At 39.3% G+C, this 16,548-nt stretch overlaps 1 protein-coding gene across 3 annotated transcripts in view; it reads right to left on the bottom strand.

Annotated features, from left to right (window-relative positions):
• Positions 1 to 16,548, bottom strand: part of nphp4 (nephronophthisis 4) — a 156,589-nt gene that overhangs the window by 103,638 nt on the left and 36,403 nt on the right. For all 3 annotated transcript variants that reach the window (XM_035160267.2, XM_035160268.2, XM_035160269.2), the window contains exon 6: positions 14,531 to 14,667. In XM_035160267.2, coding sequence (XP_035016158.1) covers positions 14,531 to 14,667 — 137 coding nt within the window. The remainder of the gene's footprint in view (positions 1 to 14,530; positions 14,668 to 16,548) is intronic.

Raw genomic sequence — 16,548 nt, 5'->3', positions numbered from 1 at the left:
CCTCTCACTTACAGGCAATGGCAGATATGTGCTCAGCAATGTATCATATTTATCTTTAGTGATGTGGATGGAAGATTAGGGATCTCATCATAACCCCAAACGCTTCCTCTTTCCCCCCAGAGGCTAAAACCAGTCAAACCTCTCGTTTCATCTCCTGCTGTATTTTGTGTTTACACTGTCTTTTGTTTAAGTTTACTTTTTATTTACCTTTTAAGAGGACACGGTGACTCACTAATGCAACGCTCTATGTATAGTTTGTTTTGAATCACGTCAGCTCTCATTTGGCTATGGGAGTGTTACGTAACCGTCTTCCAGATGGATCACATGTAGGCTGAGGCTCCATTCAATTAACATTTGCCCAACGAGTGCCAAGACTAAAGTCTTAAGACTAAGACCCTCACAGAGGAGAGCACATCAAACGTTTAAATGCGGGGACTCAACCACATCCACAATGCATGCATCGTGACAAGTGGCATAATTAGTAATCACCAGAGAAAATGATGAAAAACAAACAGCATACATTGAATCCCTATAGTGACACACGCTTGAGATTAGGTGTTGTGAATAAGAAAAGAAAAAAGAAACCTGAAACTGTCCTATATAAAAACAGACTATTTAGAAAATAGACACAAACATGTTTTTTTCTTCCTTATTTACATATTCACATATTCATATTTACATATTACAGTTAACTGAGAACATTGTGTGACTGAGTTCTCTTGTTATCATGTGTGCATTATATATAATTCTCACAGGTCTCTCTTGAGATCTTGATCTCACGTAGCCTGGAAACCTGAACAATTACTCATGCATATGGGTCATCAAACATCTGTCTCCTCCTCTCACAAGACATCTTTCCAGCCAAGACTTGTTCATCTCAACTTTTGTTTATGTATCGTTGTTGTTTTCTTGGAAAGGCCATAATGTACGATACTTAAACATTTCCCATTTTCACTTAGTTTTTTCCTTTTTTTCTCCATATTTTACACAGTGTCCTGTATGTACACATTTATTTTAGATTCCATGCCTTGGACACAGACAATCTTACTTAAGATTATTTTAGGGCTAAATATATTTAATACAACTGGTATAAATGAGCTATGTGCAGTTTTTCTTAGCAAATCATTACATTGTCTTTAATTGACCTATATCCAAAAAAGTTATCCCTTTCAGAGAGCAGCAGCACAAGCACGACAGGATATCTGTAAATAACTGCTTCCAACGACATCTCGATTATAATTACGACTGTGTCCTACACAATCTGTCTACTCTCCTTTTCCCGTTCCGATGCAGGAAGATGACAGAGAAGTGGCTCTGTCTGATGTTGGACAGGTCTGCTATGAAGTGTTTCAGAAGGAAAATAAAAGAAAGACAGGGAGAAAGTTGTTTATAGGAGAACATCAGTTAAAGTGCTGCTCTCTGTTCTCTGCATCCCTCTCCTCACTCCCGTCCTCTGCGTTTCCCTTTCATTTATTTTATTGCTCCTTTTTCTCACTCTGTCAGTTTCTCTTCCTCTCCACCTCTCTCGCTCACTATCCTCTTTCTTCTCCCCCTCGCCTCTGTCTGCTGCCGTCACAGATTTCTTCCTCCCTCGCCTGAAATATGAATATTTTAGAGCTAAGAAGCTTAAAGGGAACAATGAAATGGCCCCCAAGTTAAATTATACTCCATTTCCAGAGTCATTGAAGAGGGACTTCTCGGAGTGATGAGCGCACCGGTGACACGAGGGTGTGTCTTTCTCTTTTTCCACACACAAATAAGCTTGTTTTCTCCTGCTCTTCTGTCACATTTGTCATGTTTCGCAAGATATTGCTTCTAAAATCACTAAACCAGGCATCAGCAGTGTAAGCAATCAACATGGCCCCAAAAGCATATTGTACACTTGACACGGAGGTTAGAAAAAGCAGGATTTCTTCGAAGCTAATATGCCTAAATGTTGTTTGTATCATTACAGGAAAAGGAAGAGGGAGGCAGAATGAAACTAATTTGCATGCTCTTGGAGGCGGTTTGTTTTACAGCTTTGTTAACACAGTAAACAAAAGCAGGACATTGTAGGAGAAGAGTTGGTGGTGGGTTTTTTTTTGTCTCTCAATTAGACAAGTTACCCTAGTGTGGGCGTCTTGAAAGGGAAACAAAACATTGTGCTTAACCATCCATTTCCTGTTGGAGGAAAAATAGAAAAAAGAGATATATGTATCAAAGCCAGTGCAACAACATTATCCATAAATGATTATGCATCTAATGCAGTGGTCGCCAACCTTTTTCTAGCCCAATATCACTTTTTAATTCCAACTGAAGCTGAGATCTACCACTTCGATATCTTTCAAAAAATCCACTTAGGAGGGTCATATTTACAATTTTTTTGCAATTTCTGTTAAAGGCTGAATGTACAAGCATAAATATACACAAAGAAAGGCAGATATGCAACTTTATCTATTTAATGGACAATATTCACATTAATATCAATTCATATTTACAGCTTAAGTTCAACAATATGTTTTGCAGACGACTGCAGCACAATGTTTTTATAGGCTTTGTCTTGAATATCACCATAAATATGACTATTTCCTTGTATGAAAATATTCCTGTGTACTCAAATAAATACCAGTACTATACAGTATGAAGCCGTGCATCTTCCGCTCCTGCTTATATTTCACAATAAAAAAAACTTTTTAAACAAAAGAATGGATTCCGTCAACAGAAACGCTGGAGTGATTTTATTTTGAAACGCATACAGAAAGTGTTGCAACCATTTATCTTTGTGACATAAATTCAACATCTTCTCTGTTTATTCTGCTGTGAACCACAATGTTTAACTGTCTATGTCACTAACACATTAACAGCACATTAACAAAGCACTCCAGCGTTTCACTTTCTCAATCCATTAATTTGCTCTAACGGGGCTTTGATTGTTATCCCAAGACTGGAAGATGCACGTCTTCATACCGTAGCGTCCTGACATTTAGTTTAGTACATAATCCAACGTGTATTGAAGGAAATGCAGTAGATATACCAGCAGCTCCACCGCTAGTAGCGGACACATTGCCAGTGTGAACAACAGACAACTGACCCTCAGCTGATCAGCGGAACAACCGCAGCCTGTGAGTCCAGACAGTTACGGGGACCGACAGTGAAGACTGTCAAGATTGACCAGTCGATCGCGATCGACGGGTTGGCGACCACCGATCTAATGCATGCATTAGTGCATGAAGAGCAAGCCAAAGAATATATTTTTTTAAAATGTTGTAGTTTGTATTTGACTCCATTCAACATGAATGGCATTAACTCAGACATACGTCTTTTTTTATTTATGAGGGTGTTTTTTCCCTTTTTTTTTAAATAAATCCAAAAATATCCAATATAATATAATATCTGAAACAAAATGACAAAGTACAGAGGTGGGAGATTATTTCCTGACTTGAGTATTCACACCTGAAAATGGCATTAACATTGTCAAATATTAACAACAAAAAGTCTCTTAGATTCAATTTACCAGTTCAACCACAGGGGGAGGTGGTGGGAGACGGAGTCGTGAAGATGAAATATTAGTAAGCAACATTGATTTAGTTGGGGAAACTGTCATTTGAATCAAATGGAACTGCTGGAAATACAAAGAAAGTCATTTAGAGCAAGTTTAGAAATAACAGCAGTTGGGAGAGAAATGGAAAGCAGGCAGCAGCTGCCTCATTGTGGAAGTTTGAGAAAAATAAGTGTAGATTTTTAGAAGATAAATTAGTTTCTGATGGTTATTTCTTTGTGCTGGAAGGATGACAGCAAACTCTCTCATATGAAGCTCAAGACAGCAAATCGGTCTTGACCCTATAATCACTGTCGTGACAGGAACAGTCGTGACAAGGTTTAGTGGCAATGATGAACAAAAAGACTAGAAGTTCAAACATGGACGTCTGAAAACTCTTACATAATACCAATATTTTATTAAATGTCACAAGAAACAGTGGGCACCATATTTTTAAGTTTTGGACAAAACGATTTAGAAACCATTTAAATATGTTACCTTGGTCTAGGGGAAAATTAGATTAAAACTGTCTAGTATTTTCCAGCTTATTCTATACTACACGTAACATGTCTAGACCTATAATTTATTGATCAAAACAATATTACAAAGATCCGCTCAACTCATGAGAATGCATACCTCTGCCAAGGCCCAATCGTCCCCTCATGAAACCACATTTATATTCACTAGATCTGGACTTTTGTTTGGATCTGCGTAGGAAACTGCACACACTCATACATATCAGTCCCCATAAACAAGCCGGATTTTTGCCATCAAGATCCATGAAGTATTCTTTGAGAAATCAACGAAAATGTTTAAAAAGGCCCAATCTTGATATCTTGAAGAAAGTAAAAAAAAAAAATCCTGGATTCACTCCCTGATCCAGATCCACACCACAGTGTAATAGATTTGTCCTTGGGTCAGGCTCCACCCCTCCACAAAATGTCTTTCTTTCAAAAAGTCGATTAGGCAGGATTTCACATAATCCTGATAAACAAACAAACAAACAAACAAACAAACAAACAAACAAACACGGACAAAAACATTACCTCCTTGGCAGAGGTAATAATTGCAAAAGTTGATCATTGACCGTTCTCATGCCATAAAGTCTCCACAATACTTTTTTGTCTCAGTTCAAAGTTGGAAAAACCTCTCTATCAGCCTTTGGTCACCAAAAAGACAGAAAGTGCAGGTTTGCTCCCAAAGAAAAACTTTGTCCGATGAGTCATCTGACAACATGGGAAGACAGAAGTGATATGAAGTAGCTGTTCAGAGTCACTGCAGTCAAAGCCGCCGCTATTAGAGTGGTGGAAGGCACCATAATAGTTTGAGTAAGGGGATAACAACACACAATTTCAGACAGTCTCTTCTAGACGATATTCAGTGTCGCTTGTACACACAGAAAGTGACAGAGCGACTGTCAGGCCAGTGCCCTGCCAGTTCTACCATCAGAAAGGTAAGTGTGTTTAAAGTGTGTGAGATGCTCTTCAGCCGTTAGAGTTTACTCACTGATAGCCTAAAGTCGTGCATGAAATCCCTCCCTAATTGCTACCTAGTGTACTTTATTGTCTTTGCACCATGTTATTTGTGCATCTCACTTTAACTGGGACCTTTTTTACACATGCTCAAACAACAAAATGATCCCAACGAGGGAACAAGATCCGTGGTGTCCACTTTGCATCATATAGACTGTATATAAAGATAGACGGCACAGCTCCCCAAAGAAGAAGCCAAATCATCTTGCTCGCCTACTGGTGGCTGGCTGCAGTAGAGGTGGAAAACCCCGCCTCCTCCATGTTAGTAGACGGGACATGGACCAAATTAAGAAGTCAGAGTACACATCCTTTTTTTTTTTCTAATCCGTCATTTTAGTTAGTTCTCATCACACTGATGTGTCTCAATGCTCATTTTCCAGTAGGTTTGGTTTTATTTTGTTTATTTGATGCTATAGTAATTGGTTGAGTGCATGTGTTGGCAGGACCTCGATACCAATGCTCCTTCCCTCGAATACAACTCTGCATACTTTGGCTCCAACGCTGGGATATTTTAACTTCATTTTTGTCCAGAGGGAGGAAGTGGAAACAGGAGGAAGCAGTGCCACATCACGGAGAAGGATTACTTTAATTTCCCAGAACTAAAGTCTGCAGCATCTCAATTTACCACTTACTTTGAAGCAAACAGTTTGAATATTTATTGTGTATCTCGTAATGAGTGAACGAAGATATGGTTTTAGACGGCGTAAAGCTAATAGATGCTTTACCAATACTTTGGAGGAAGGAAGAACTCAGAGGAGGGAGGAGTAAAAGCAAATTCAATTGCACATTTTTAGCTGAACATGAATAACACAGTGAGAGGAAAAAGTTGTCATGTTCATTAGAAAGAGGAACTGACTGAGTTCAGCTGAAATATATTATCACCAAAATAATTCACACGATCCTAATTACATCTTTTCTTTTTTTATCTCGACAGTATGACTGATGATGTTCCCCCTCATTTTTGATTATCCACATTATATTTGATTATCTGTTAGATCTGTTTGCCCAGCCGCATGTAGCTGCTTATTTGTGTGAGTGCACACAAACCTTGTGTGCAGGAATTAATTTATTTGTTTAGTATTAGGGTTTCATTTTCACAGTTTTGCTAGGGACAAACACAGGCAACAATTATAAACAGAACAAACTACAAGTAAATCAATCCGGCTGGAATATCATATCCACCTGAGCTAAAAAAAATAATTAACATTCAGTAATATTTTATTGCAATGAAGTCAATAGGGTTAAAGTATCAATTCAATACACATTCACTGCTGGCATAATGTCGGAAGGAAAATAGTTTTGAAGGGAAATTTTCAAATGTTTTTCACACCTACAGTGTTGCGTGAAACACAAACAATGAGGACGTCAAGGCAATTTCATAAAAACATGACATTAAACCAGACCATCATTAATTTGTGGTTGGCCAGCAGAGGTAATCTCTGTCATGGTAAAATGAAATTGCTGTGGCCTACAGGATTGTTATTTCCCTTTACTATTCAGTTGTTCAGTCCTTGAAAATAAAACTGCTGGCAAAAGTTGCTATAACAGGTAAAACAAAAAGCTAACACCTGGTTTTGGTGTTTCATATTTTTAACAAAGTAGATTTCCTTTTCTGTATGACATTGATAAAACTGTTGCTTTTGGTCAGGAAGTCTTGTTATGTCGCTACATTGTAAAATTAGTGTGTAGGCTGTTGTATGTACTAATAATAACTCTGCAGATGGCAACTGTCATCTCAAGGGTGTGTGTACATGTACAGATGTCTTTGTGAGGACCATTTTGAGGCTACAACCTACAGACTGAGGACATTTTGGCCGGTCCTCACTTTCTGACAAACTTTTAATGGGCTGTTTGAGGGTTACGACTTGGTTTGTGTGAGTGTGTGAGAGAGAAAGAGCAAGAGAGTGTGACAAAGAGAAAGCAGGACCCGCATGAGTTTAAATAAGCCAATTACCAAGTAAGTTACACAACTCAGGCATTTTCCTCTTACCTTTGAAAAGTAGCAAACACAAAGAAAATTGCTTCTCTGAGTTTCTGTGTCTATCACATATCTCTCAGATAGTTATATAGAAGATGCTGGCTGGTTATTAGCTTTCTGTCAACAGTCAGGACACAGAGCTGCACCACAAACTTCATGTTATACTGTCTTTGACCACGATCATACTGGGGATAAAATGGTCTAATACCATTTCCCCAGACTTTCAGGCATCTACATTCCTGATTTTTGTACATCTGCAAATTTACATGCGTGCGTGTGTGTGTGTGTGTGTGTGTGTGTGTGTGTGTATTTCTGTATTTGTGTGCCTATGCGCCGCTACCCACACAGTGGATGTTAAATCCCCCATATTGAGGGTGAGTCATCCATGGCAAGAAACACTAGCAGCATCATTAGCATGCCACTCTCATCCTCCCACTCCCCTACTCCTTAACAGATTTTAACTGGCACAGCTCTTCCACCGATAAATCACTGTTGCCCTACTGCTGAAACACTCCCATAATTCACAACCCAAAATACAAGTCAAACCCACTCATACTGCTGCCTTCCTATTCCCCTTCCTATAAGTGTAACACATTCCACAGAACGTCATATGTTGTAGCTCAGTCGGTTCAACTGGGAAGAAACTCTTAGCGCTGGGTCTAGTTCAGAGATGATTACCAACAGACCTGCAATATAATAGGCGTACAGGATAAGGCTGGTGAAATTACATTCTCTTATTACCAACAAATTCTATGAAGGGACAAGAGGTAACAATGTGTTAGTACTTTCTGTCTCCCCTCTCTGGTCTTTTTATGTGATTTGTTGAGGATAATACACAAAGCTGAATAACACCAGCTGTGTCCTTTAACATGAAAAGAAGAGAATAAATAAAGGAAGTTGCAAAAGGAGGTAACAAATATTGAGTCGAAACCAAAATCAATCTCAGCCGTGCTCATCTTTCATAATGACTGTCTCAGAAACCCACAGCACTATATTCAAGATGATTAGAGATCAGCTTGGATATGGTGGAAATAGATGATGATTAGGGGAAGCATTTTTGTTTGGTCTGAATATGCCTGTTTTTTATTTGGCAGTCCAGGAGGGGTCATGCGGTGTTTTTATATGTTTTACTTGCTTTTGTGCTTTGTTCAATTTAGTGTCAGGAGCTCAAAGTCTACCCCTGCCTGGTAGAAACCAAGTTCTTAAATATGTCAACATTTCCACCGTGTGCCTTTTATATGATAAAAAACATATTTTTAGCAAAACTTTGTACCCTTGATAAGCAGTCAACCACATGGCTGAGTATTACCACCTTCACAGTAGAGTAAATGAAAAAAGTTCAACAACTAACATTTGCAACAATTGGCTCCCAGTATAAATGACTCTACAGTAGACCCAAGTGTTAATTGGTTTCGGCTCCAACCGGCAGCGATAGAGACGTGTCACCCAAGTGAACGTACAAATTTGGCCGACAGAGAGAGGTGAGAGAGCTTCTCAGTTGCCGTGACGTTAAGCTTGACGCATCGAGCTAAAGAAAAAAGGGAGGCTAACTCCTCAACTGGGAATGAAAAGGAGCCTTTTTTCAGTGTGTTCACACGTGTTTAAATAAACCACATATGCCTGCTAATTTTGGTCGAAAAGACGTATCGGAAACCAGTCCTGTGAACTTGTGGGTGGGACTCGGTAGCTGGATAAGGCTCCTCAACTGCAGGTGGTGCTGTGAGGGTGGGGAGACGTGGAGCAGGGGCGGGGCCATATTAGCATATTCATAAATCCCAGTCACAAAATGAGGAAGGAAGGAGCAGAGTTACATTTTAAGCCATTTTAAGGCCACAATTTTAATATGTAATTTTGAGGAACAAACTAAAGTTTAAGTTGCTGGAGTGAGACTTTAATAACCCAATCTAACAAAGTTAGTAAGTAAGTTAACAACCGTAGTTAGCATTGATGTCACTTGGTAAGATTGTGACATCAGTCTGATTAACACTGGATTATAAGGACTAGGTTAGTTCTGTACTTACTAGGTACTTATCGAAGCGTTGCAAATTTACATAGATCATCATTACGATATCTCCAAATACTAGGACCCCAGAAAACTTGTCCCATACATGCAATGCTTTGATCCTGAAAAAAACTATTACTTTTCGTAAGTGTTACTGAAACATAAAAGCGGGTGTTAGATGTATAGCACATAACAAGTGCACTGACAGTCCATGATGCAGGCCTGAGGGTTTGCAATCAATAAATGACACTTGATTCTGGCACTTCAATTTCCCTGCAAGGAATCGATAAAGTTTACCGTATGATAAAAACAGACAAAAAGTCTCTTAAGACTTTTAAAGTAGTTGAATTTATCTTTTCTCATTCAACCACTGTGCATTTTCTGTCTTGACTGACTTATAGAGTCTATAACCAGTCGCAGTCTATTTCATCTAATCACCGGATCGTCAGTCATCACGAAGACCTGCATTTCATGAATATTTGATGTGAGCCAAGTGCTTTAAACCCTGCGCCTTTGCACGGCAGCAGTTACAGCAGTTACAGGCCTAATTATGATAAGGAGAAGGCACTGGGTCGGCACATTTAAAGGTGCTGCCAAACTCAGCGTCCTTGGAGAACAACGTGCGAGATGCAGACTATTTTGGAAATGTTCAACCTCCTTTGTCTACTTTGTAGTGCCATGTCCACTGGGGCAGTCCCAGTTTTCTTCTTTAAGGACAAATGAAAACTTCCTACAGCTTTGTTTGAGTCTTTCTCCATTCATTAAATCAGCCTAAGGCATTTTGTTCTGCCTGCGGCGTGGCAACGGTCCTCGCCTGCTCCTCTCCTCCTCTTCATCTTCTTCTGTTCTCCCCTGTCTTTTGATCACAAGGCAAGATGTTACATAATTTTTGACAAGATCTCTGCACTCTTTTCAAGAATAATAGATTTATTTGGTGATGCATAGATGAATTGCTGTTACAGGTCACTTGAGGTGAAGTAGCCTCTGGCTTCACTCAAACTTGGGGAGAGCAGACACATTGAGGAAACCCCTTTAAGTGAATTGTGTTACATTTTTAAACCGGAAGGTCAGAGTGTGTTTTGGGGGGTTAAAACCATGGTTGAAATTAGCCTGGTGCTCATTAAAGTTTGCAGTGAATGGCATTAAAGGTAACTCCACCAGTAGTTCACATGAAAAGCACATCAACTAGGGCACCGGATGCATAATATAAGGGAAAGTGGACTGAAAGAAGACCCCACGTTCTGTGATCGTTTGCTGGACTAAAAATAGAAATACTTAAAGGGAGATTATGTGAAGACTGTACGTCAGACCAGCCGCCAGAATAAAGGATTTGTCTCGTGCTGCACTGTACATTAGTCCACCACCCCATTCCTTCTCATCTTTGTCACTGCATTTCTGCCTCAATAGCAATTTAGGCAAAGACACGCTAGGGTGGAGTCATACACACAGACACACACACAGGGGTTTGAGCAGCTATCAGATTTCCATTCATTATGGATAGCCTAACCAAAACCTAATGCCAAACCTTATCCATGACTAAATCATGCCTAACCCTAACCTTTACCCAACCACAGTTCACATTTACCCTTTAACAGTACCTACACACACACACACACACACACACAGAGGTGGCGGGTGAGGTGTCAGCATCACTTCAGAGACAGCTTGATGACAATCCAGCTGGAGTCACACTTTTAAAGGTCACACACAGATCACACACACACACACACACACACACACACACACACACACACACACACACACACACACACACACACACACACACACACACACACACACACACACACACACACACACACACACACACACACACACTCTTTTTCTTTCTCTGTCTGTCTCTCACTCTCTCTCGCACACACACTACATACACCAGAAATACACACACACTTTAATTAAAAGCTGCAATCAAGCTGGCTTCTGCATATATTAACACCTTCCGCAGACGTGACGATGTCATCATACCGCTGAAGTTCTAAAAGTCTGGAACATTTAACTAATCTGCGTAACTTGGGCTTCAAAGCACATTTCACAAATGAGAAGAAAAAAAAACTGTGAACGCGCAAATGAGAAAATTATTCACGCTAACATGTCACTTACCTCTGTGTGAGCGGAGAGGGAAGGCTAACTTGGAACCAACCCCATTGTTTGTAATTAATTGGGTAAAGGGATGCGTATGTAACCAACTGCTGTAATTTTATTAAAGAATGTCTATTGGTCCTGGTGAAAGTTGAACCTGTGAATTCCGCATGTCTTTTACATATTTTACATTCATTTCTAGGGCGATATTAGTTTATACTGTGACCAGGGCCCAAAATTAGCACCCGCCCCTGTAACATTGAAGAATGAAATAAGAAGAGCAATCACCATTGGCAAGTCGCTACTTCTGTGATTATTTTCATCTTAGCAGCTATTGGCAGATGGACCAACAAGTTAATTTTGGACCCCGACTGTGACTTTGGGCTTACAGATATTGCTGCTGCTGCTCTAAAAATATATATTTTTTTTTTATATTCAAATAAAAAATAATTCTAATCCAAATCAATAAGAGGAGTAGACATGATAAAATCGTAATCAGACCAAAAACCTATCTGCTCCTTGGAGGCTGGCGCTGACAGTGGGGGTTATTCTCTCAGGAGTGAGCAGATTTAATGGCAAACTTCTTATTGAATTAGGATTTTTCTAGTGTGTCCATTTATTAATTAATGCACTCATCCATCTCTCTCCTTTTTTGGCTACATAATCTGCACTGGGCACTTCCAGAGACTCTTCTATTGCTTCTTCTTAGTGGTGGTAGCCATCAGACACTTACTGTATTGGGGCAGCACAGCTTGAAAAATCAGGGAGAATACAGCCTCCCTTTTATATAACTAATCTTAAATAGGACTGCCAGGACCTAGAGAGCTGGCTTCTTCCTGCAGTTCTGGGGTCAAGTTCTGAAAAGGAGGCAAAGTCAGATCCATGAGAGGACCGCACCCCCAGTCGGATCTGAGAGTGGCCCAAGGTGGGTCAACATATACATTTCACACTTATACTAAGGGGAACAGAAGGAAAAAGAGCTGGGTCTGAGAGCATAACCTGACCACTAACTTGAGCATGCTAACCTAGTCCTCTTTTTTTTTTTATTCTATTCTCTTATTTTGTTGCCACTTTCATTCTGCTACTCCTTTTTCATTTTTTATGAATTTGATTTTATTTCAAACTCACCCTCTTAATTGCAGCTAAAATCCAGCTGATTAGAGTTTTTTTTATCAAAATCTTCCAGAGGTTTGTGGCTGCGTGCACAGAGAATAGGTCCCTACATTCATATTTTTTCCTGAAACGCTACTACTCTTTGCCAAAATGCAAAACCTGGTAAAACTAGAAAAAAGTACTACGGGTTTTACTGGTCATTGTCCAAATACTGTAAGATAGTTCCAATCATGTCATATGTCTTTTCTCATTAATCTGCCTTTAAAATTTTGCAGAACATTTTTTTTTCATTAAGGTAATATGATTGAATTTTGCTTTGTTTCCTCTTTCCCATTTGTAGTAAATACAGTGCACACATATTTAAAAAAATATATTGGAGTGAAAGACTGACCTATTTCCTTTGCCTTGATGTTCTCAAGGGACAATTTCCTTTTTATTTTACATGAGTGGGAGCTGTAAAGGGCAGAAATCTTTTTTTTTTAAATAGAATTTTGCTAGAATTAAATGAAGAAAAATATAAAATAGTCATAATTTATTCTTTTGATTTTGCAAGTCCTTATAGATGTAAACCAGCCTGTTCTGGAAGAGGCCTGTCCATGCAGATTCTTCACTTATCATCTACATAAGCCCCAGTCCACCAGCACTTCCATAAAACAAATATTTATTTAAGGAACACATAGTACAAAGTCATAAGGTAGAGGCAACAGTGACCATCACTTTCTCCACTTAACAAACTGTTATCTGTGTTTGGGTTTGCGGATCCATCCCAACAGTGTCACGGCATAATGAGAAAGAGATACAGAGTGAAAGCATTGTCATATTAATTATCATCCTCACCAAAGACACATCTCATTTAGACCGAACTCAAAAGATAGGCCCTGTGTAAAGTCACTATGAAAGTAATTGGTAGTCCATAGTCGAACCTGTCAGTTACAGTTAACCATGTGGGTATCTGTAGACAAGAAAAAGGAGCAGAGAACAGATAAGCTCCATTTAGTTTGTTGGAGGCGAATGGTCCTTGCATTGTGGCGGCAGCTGTTAAAGGGCTTGTGCTATCATCCCTAAAGGGACGGACTGTAAAATGAAGGAAAGCATTGGGCTCCAGAGAATAATCTGGCCCAGTGTTGAGGCCACTGTGGCCATTTGTAATTGGAGGAGTGTAGTCAACTGATGGACCACAGAAGGATGAAATGTTATCGAAACTGTGTCTGTACCTTTATATCAGAAAATTAAAATAAGTTTTTGTGTTTTTGTGTGTGTGTGTGTGTGTGTGTGTGTGTGTGTGTGTGTGTGTGTGTGTGTGTGTGTGTGTGTGTGTGTGTGTGTGTGTGTGTGTGTTCGTTCCTCAGACCCTAATAGAGCTGTTTGAGGGTTAAGATTTGGTTTCTAGGGTTAAAGCGTTTGCACAGTTTGCACTTGACTCGTTTTTTTTTTTGTACCTCTATCAATGCAAGTTTTCACGTCAGCAATGGAGTTTCTTGGAGTGAGTTTTGCTTCTGACATGGACACATCTAACCAACCAAAATGTGTGTTGTTGACAAGGTCACATCTTGAAGCAATAGTAGCAGATGTAGAAAAAGTTCCTCCTCTACCTAGTCTGATATAAAGTTTATGTACCAATTTATTCAATACATTTGTCTTTAGTCAGTGCTCACTGTTATTTTTTGTCTAGGATAGTCAGGATAAAGCTACAGGCGACCCAACTCCTCGAAGAAAATTGAAACAAACATGGACAGCTGGGACTGTTCAAAAAAACAGACTGAACCTTCCTCAAATTAAATACTCAAGAAAAAATATGATCTTGGCTCCAAATGTTGCAGCGATTCTTCAAACTGCCAGGACCTTAATTAATTCATCATTAACTTAAAGTAAAAGGAGCACCTGGTCATCATTACTTGATGTTGATTCAATCAATCTTTTCCTGAGGCTTTTATTAATCTTTATAATGTATTCACTAAATCTTGTCACTTTTAGTGGGAAAAGTCAGATGCGTCATAATTCATAGTCTAGTGCCGTATATTCACTTTGCCGTTGATGTGCAAAGGTTTTAAGGTTTATAATTAGGCTTATTTTAGGGTTAGGGGGCCAGACATTTAGTTGTGGTGTTAAAGATTAGGGTAAGAAGCTGGGAAATGCATTATGTCAATGAGTGTCCTAACAGCTACAGAAAGACAAGACTGTGTCTGTGTGTGCGATAAAGACAATTGCTCGCCTCAAATGAAAAACTCTGTTACTAATCATCGTGTGCATGAACTTTACAGGCTGTGTGTGTTATGGAGGCCTGGTCTTACTGTGTTGTGGCAGTCAGCATTGATCAGCTGCAGCAGCTGGCTCTCAAACTTCTCCAGGGACGGCTGGAGGGAGATGGTCAGTCTGTTCAGGGTGAAGGGCAGCGTCTTGAGCAGCTGAGGCCTCAGCAGAGCATCTCCTGGTGATAGTGCGAACAAGGCATCAGACTATCAGCATGCCATGGCATTTACACAATTATATAATGATAATAATAATAATGGTAAAACCCCTTCTGGGTCTAAAATGGGATTCCACTCCCTCTGGTTTTCTAATTTTGTTTACAGCTCAGTAAAGGCCTGTGGTGTTGGAGTTGCTGTGGAGGAAAAACAACTGAAAAATACCATAAATATGTGAAACAAGATGTGATATATATTTTTGTGTATTCCTCTGTGTGACCCATTTGTAAAATTCCCTGACATTCCCCATCATCCAAAGAAAATATGTATAATGGCGTCCCACAAGTACTTGAAACCTGCAGTCAAGTGGAAAACACGCGGTTTGGTACGGTGTTACAGCCGTGATGAATCTACTCGTGTGTTATCTTATAAAGTAAAGTGAACTCTCCCCCTCTGTGCCAGAGCTTCAGTTTCCAGAAACACTTGCTGTTTCATGGCAGCTTTACTTGATACGTCCGCCTCAATCTGGACTCCAGAGATACTCCACTTCAAATGTCGTATATGTCTGTAGAATTTATGTTCAACCCTTATCCCCTACAGTTGTTGTTTGTTGCAGCACTTGTCTGTGTGGAGGCCAATGTCAATCTGTCTGTTTCACTTTGGTCCAGAATGAAATATCTTACAACGATTGGACAGATTGTGATGAATCGAATAAAATAGAAATACCTTACTGTTACTGTGTTGTAAAAATACAACAAAATTAAGAATACTCACCAGGTTTGTGCATAAAAGTTAAATAAAAGTTAAAACAACACATTTCACCAAATATATTATAATAACAATATTTTAATAGAAACCTAATATTGATAAGTGTATATTCAGCAGATTGCACAGTCAACAGTAGTTATTTATTACACATTTCACAATAATTATTATACAATAGTTATTGTTAAATAAACAATGAAACTAATGCAGTTGGTGATGCCTCAACTTTTACACTACAGCTTCAAAAACTGTTAAACGGGTGATTATGTCATCTGGTGTACTCTGGCAATCCACTGACTTCGGAGCAAATATTCGTTCATTTGTCCCATAGTTTGGTTTATTTACTATGGTTTTCGTTCTCTTTGGAATCAGCATTAACTGTAGACTCCTTGGGGGATACTTTACTCAGCCTGATTTTAGATCACTGCAATTTTCAAACTTAGCAGGTTATTGACTAAGAGTAGAGCCACTAAAAGTTCTACTAAACAAGATCTGAGGATGGGTTGTCTTGACGGTTGTTGTAAATGTCTGGAGAGCAATGGAGGGTGAAAGAAAATTATTTCTGCTGCTGAACTTTGAATGAAGAAACTACATTTTTAGAAGTGTGAATTCACCCAAAAAGAAAAGGCAGTGATTAAATTATATATAATTATAATGGCTGGTGGTCCTGATCAGAGAGTTCAGATCGTTCCCCCAGACACTTCCTAACCATGTCAATGCCTACTTAACACATCTGGCAGCGGTTCATTATTTATAGAAGTGTAATTACAATTGTAAGTCTTGGTTTAATATTAGCAGCAGCTGCAGAGGTGCTAGTGAGTCACTTGTGACAGAAACTTAAATCTCCCACCTTCACTGACAGCCAGATGGCCACTCAGAGGTGTACTCATTTGAACTGCTAGTTTACAACAGCCTCAGCTGATGCAGCGCAGGCAGTGCAGAGTGAAAGAATATGACGTGTGAGTGTGTGGTGGTAAATTTGCGATGAAAACTGTGTAGCAGTGTATACACAAAATACTTTCTGTCAAGCATCATTTATTGTCATATTTCATGCTCCTTTATGGAGATATCCATGAGGAAATGCACCCTTTTCTTGGCAGCAACCCTCAGACCCACTCATACGTGGTAAATTGCTGGAA

The sequence above is a fragment of the Hippoglossus stenolepis genome, chromosome 6, assembly GCF_022539355.2.
Source record: "Hippoglossus stenolepis isolate QCI-W04-F060 chromosome 6, HSTE1.2, whole genome shotgun sequence".
Classification (NCBI taxonomy): Eukaryota; Metazoa; Chordata; class Actinopteri; order Pleuronectiformes; family Pleuronectidae; genus Hippoglossus; species Hippoglossus stenolepis.
The sequence above is the reverse complement of the archived record's forward strand: the minus strand, read 5'-3'. Positions and strand labels throughout refer to the sequence as shown.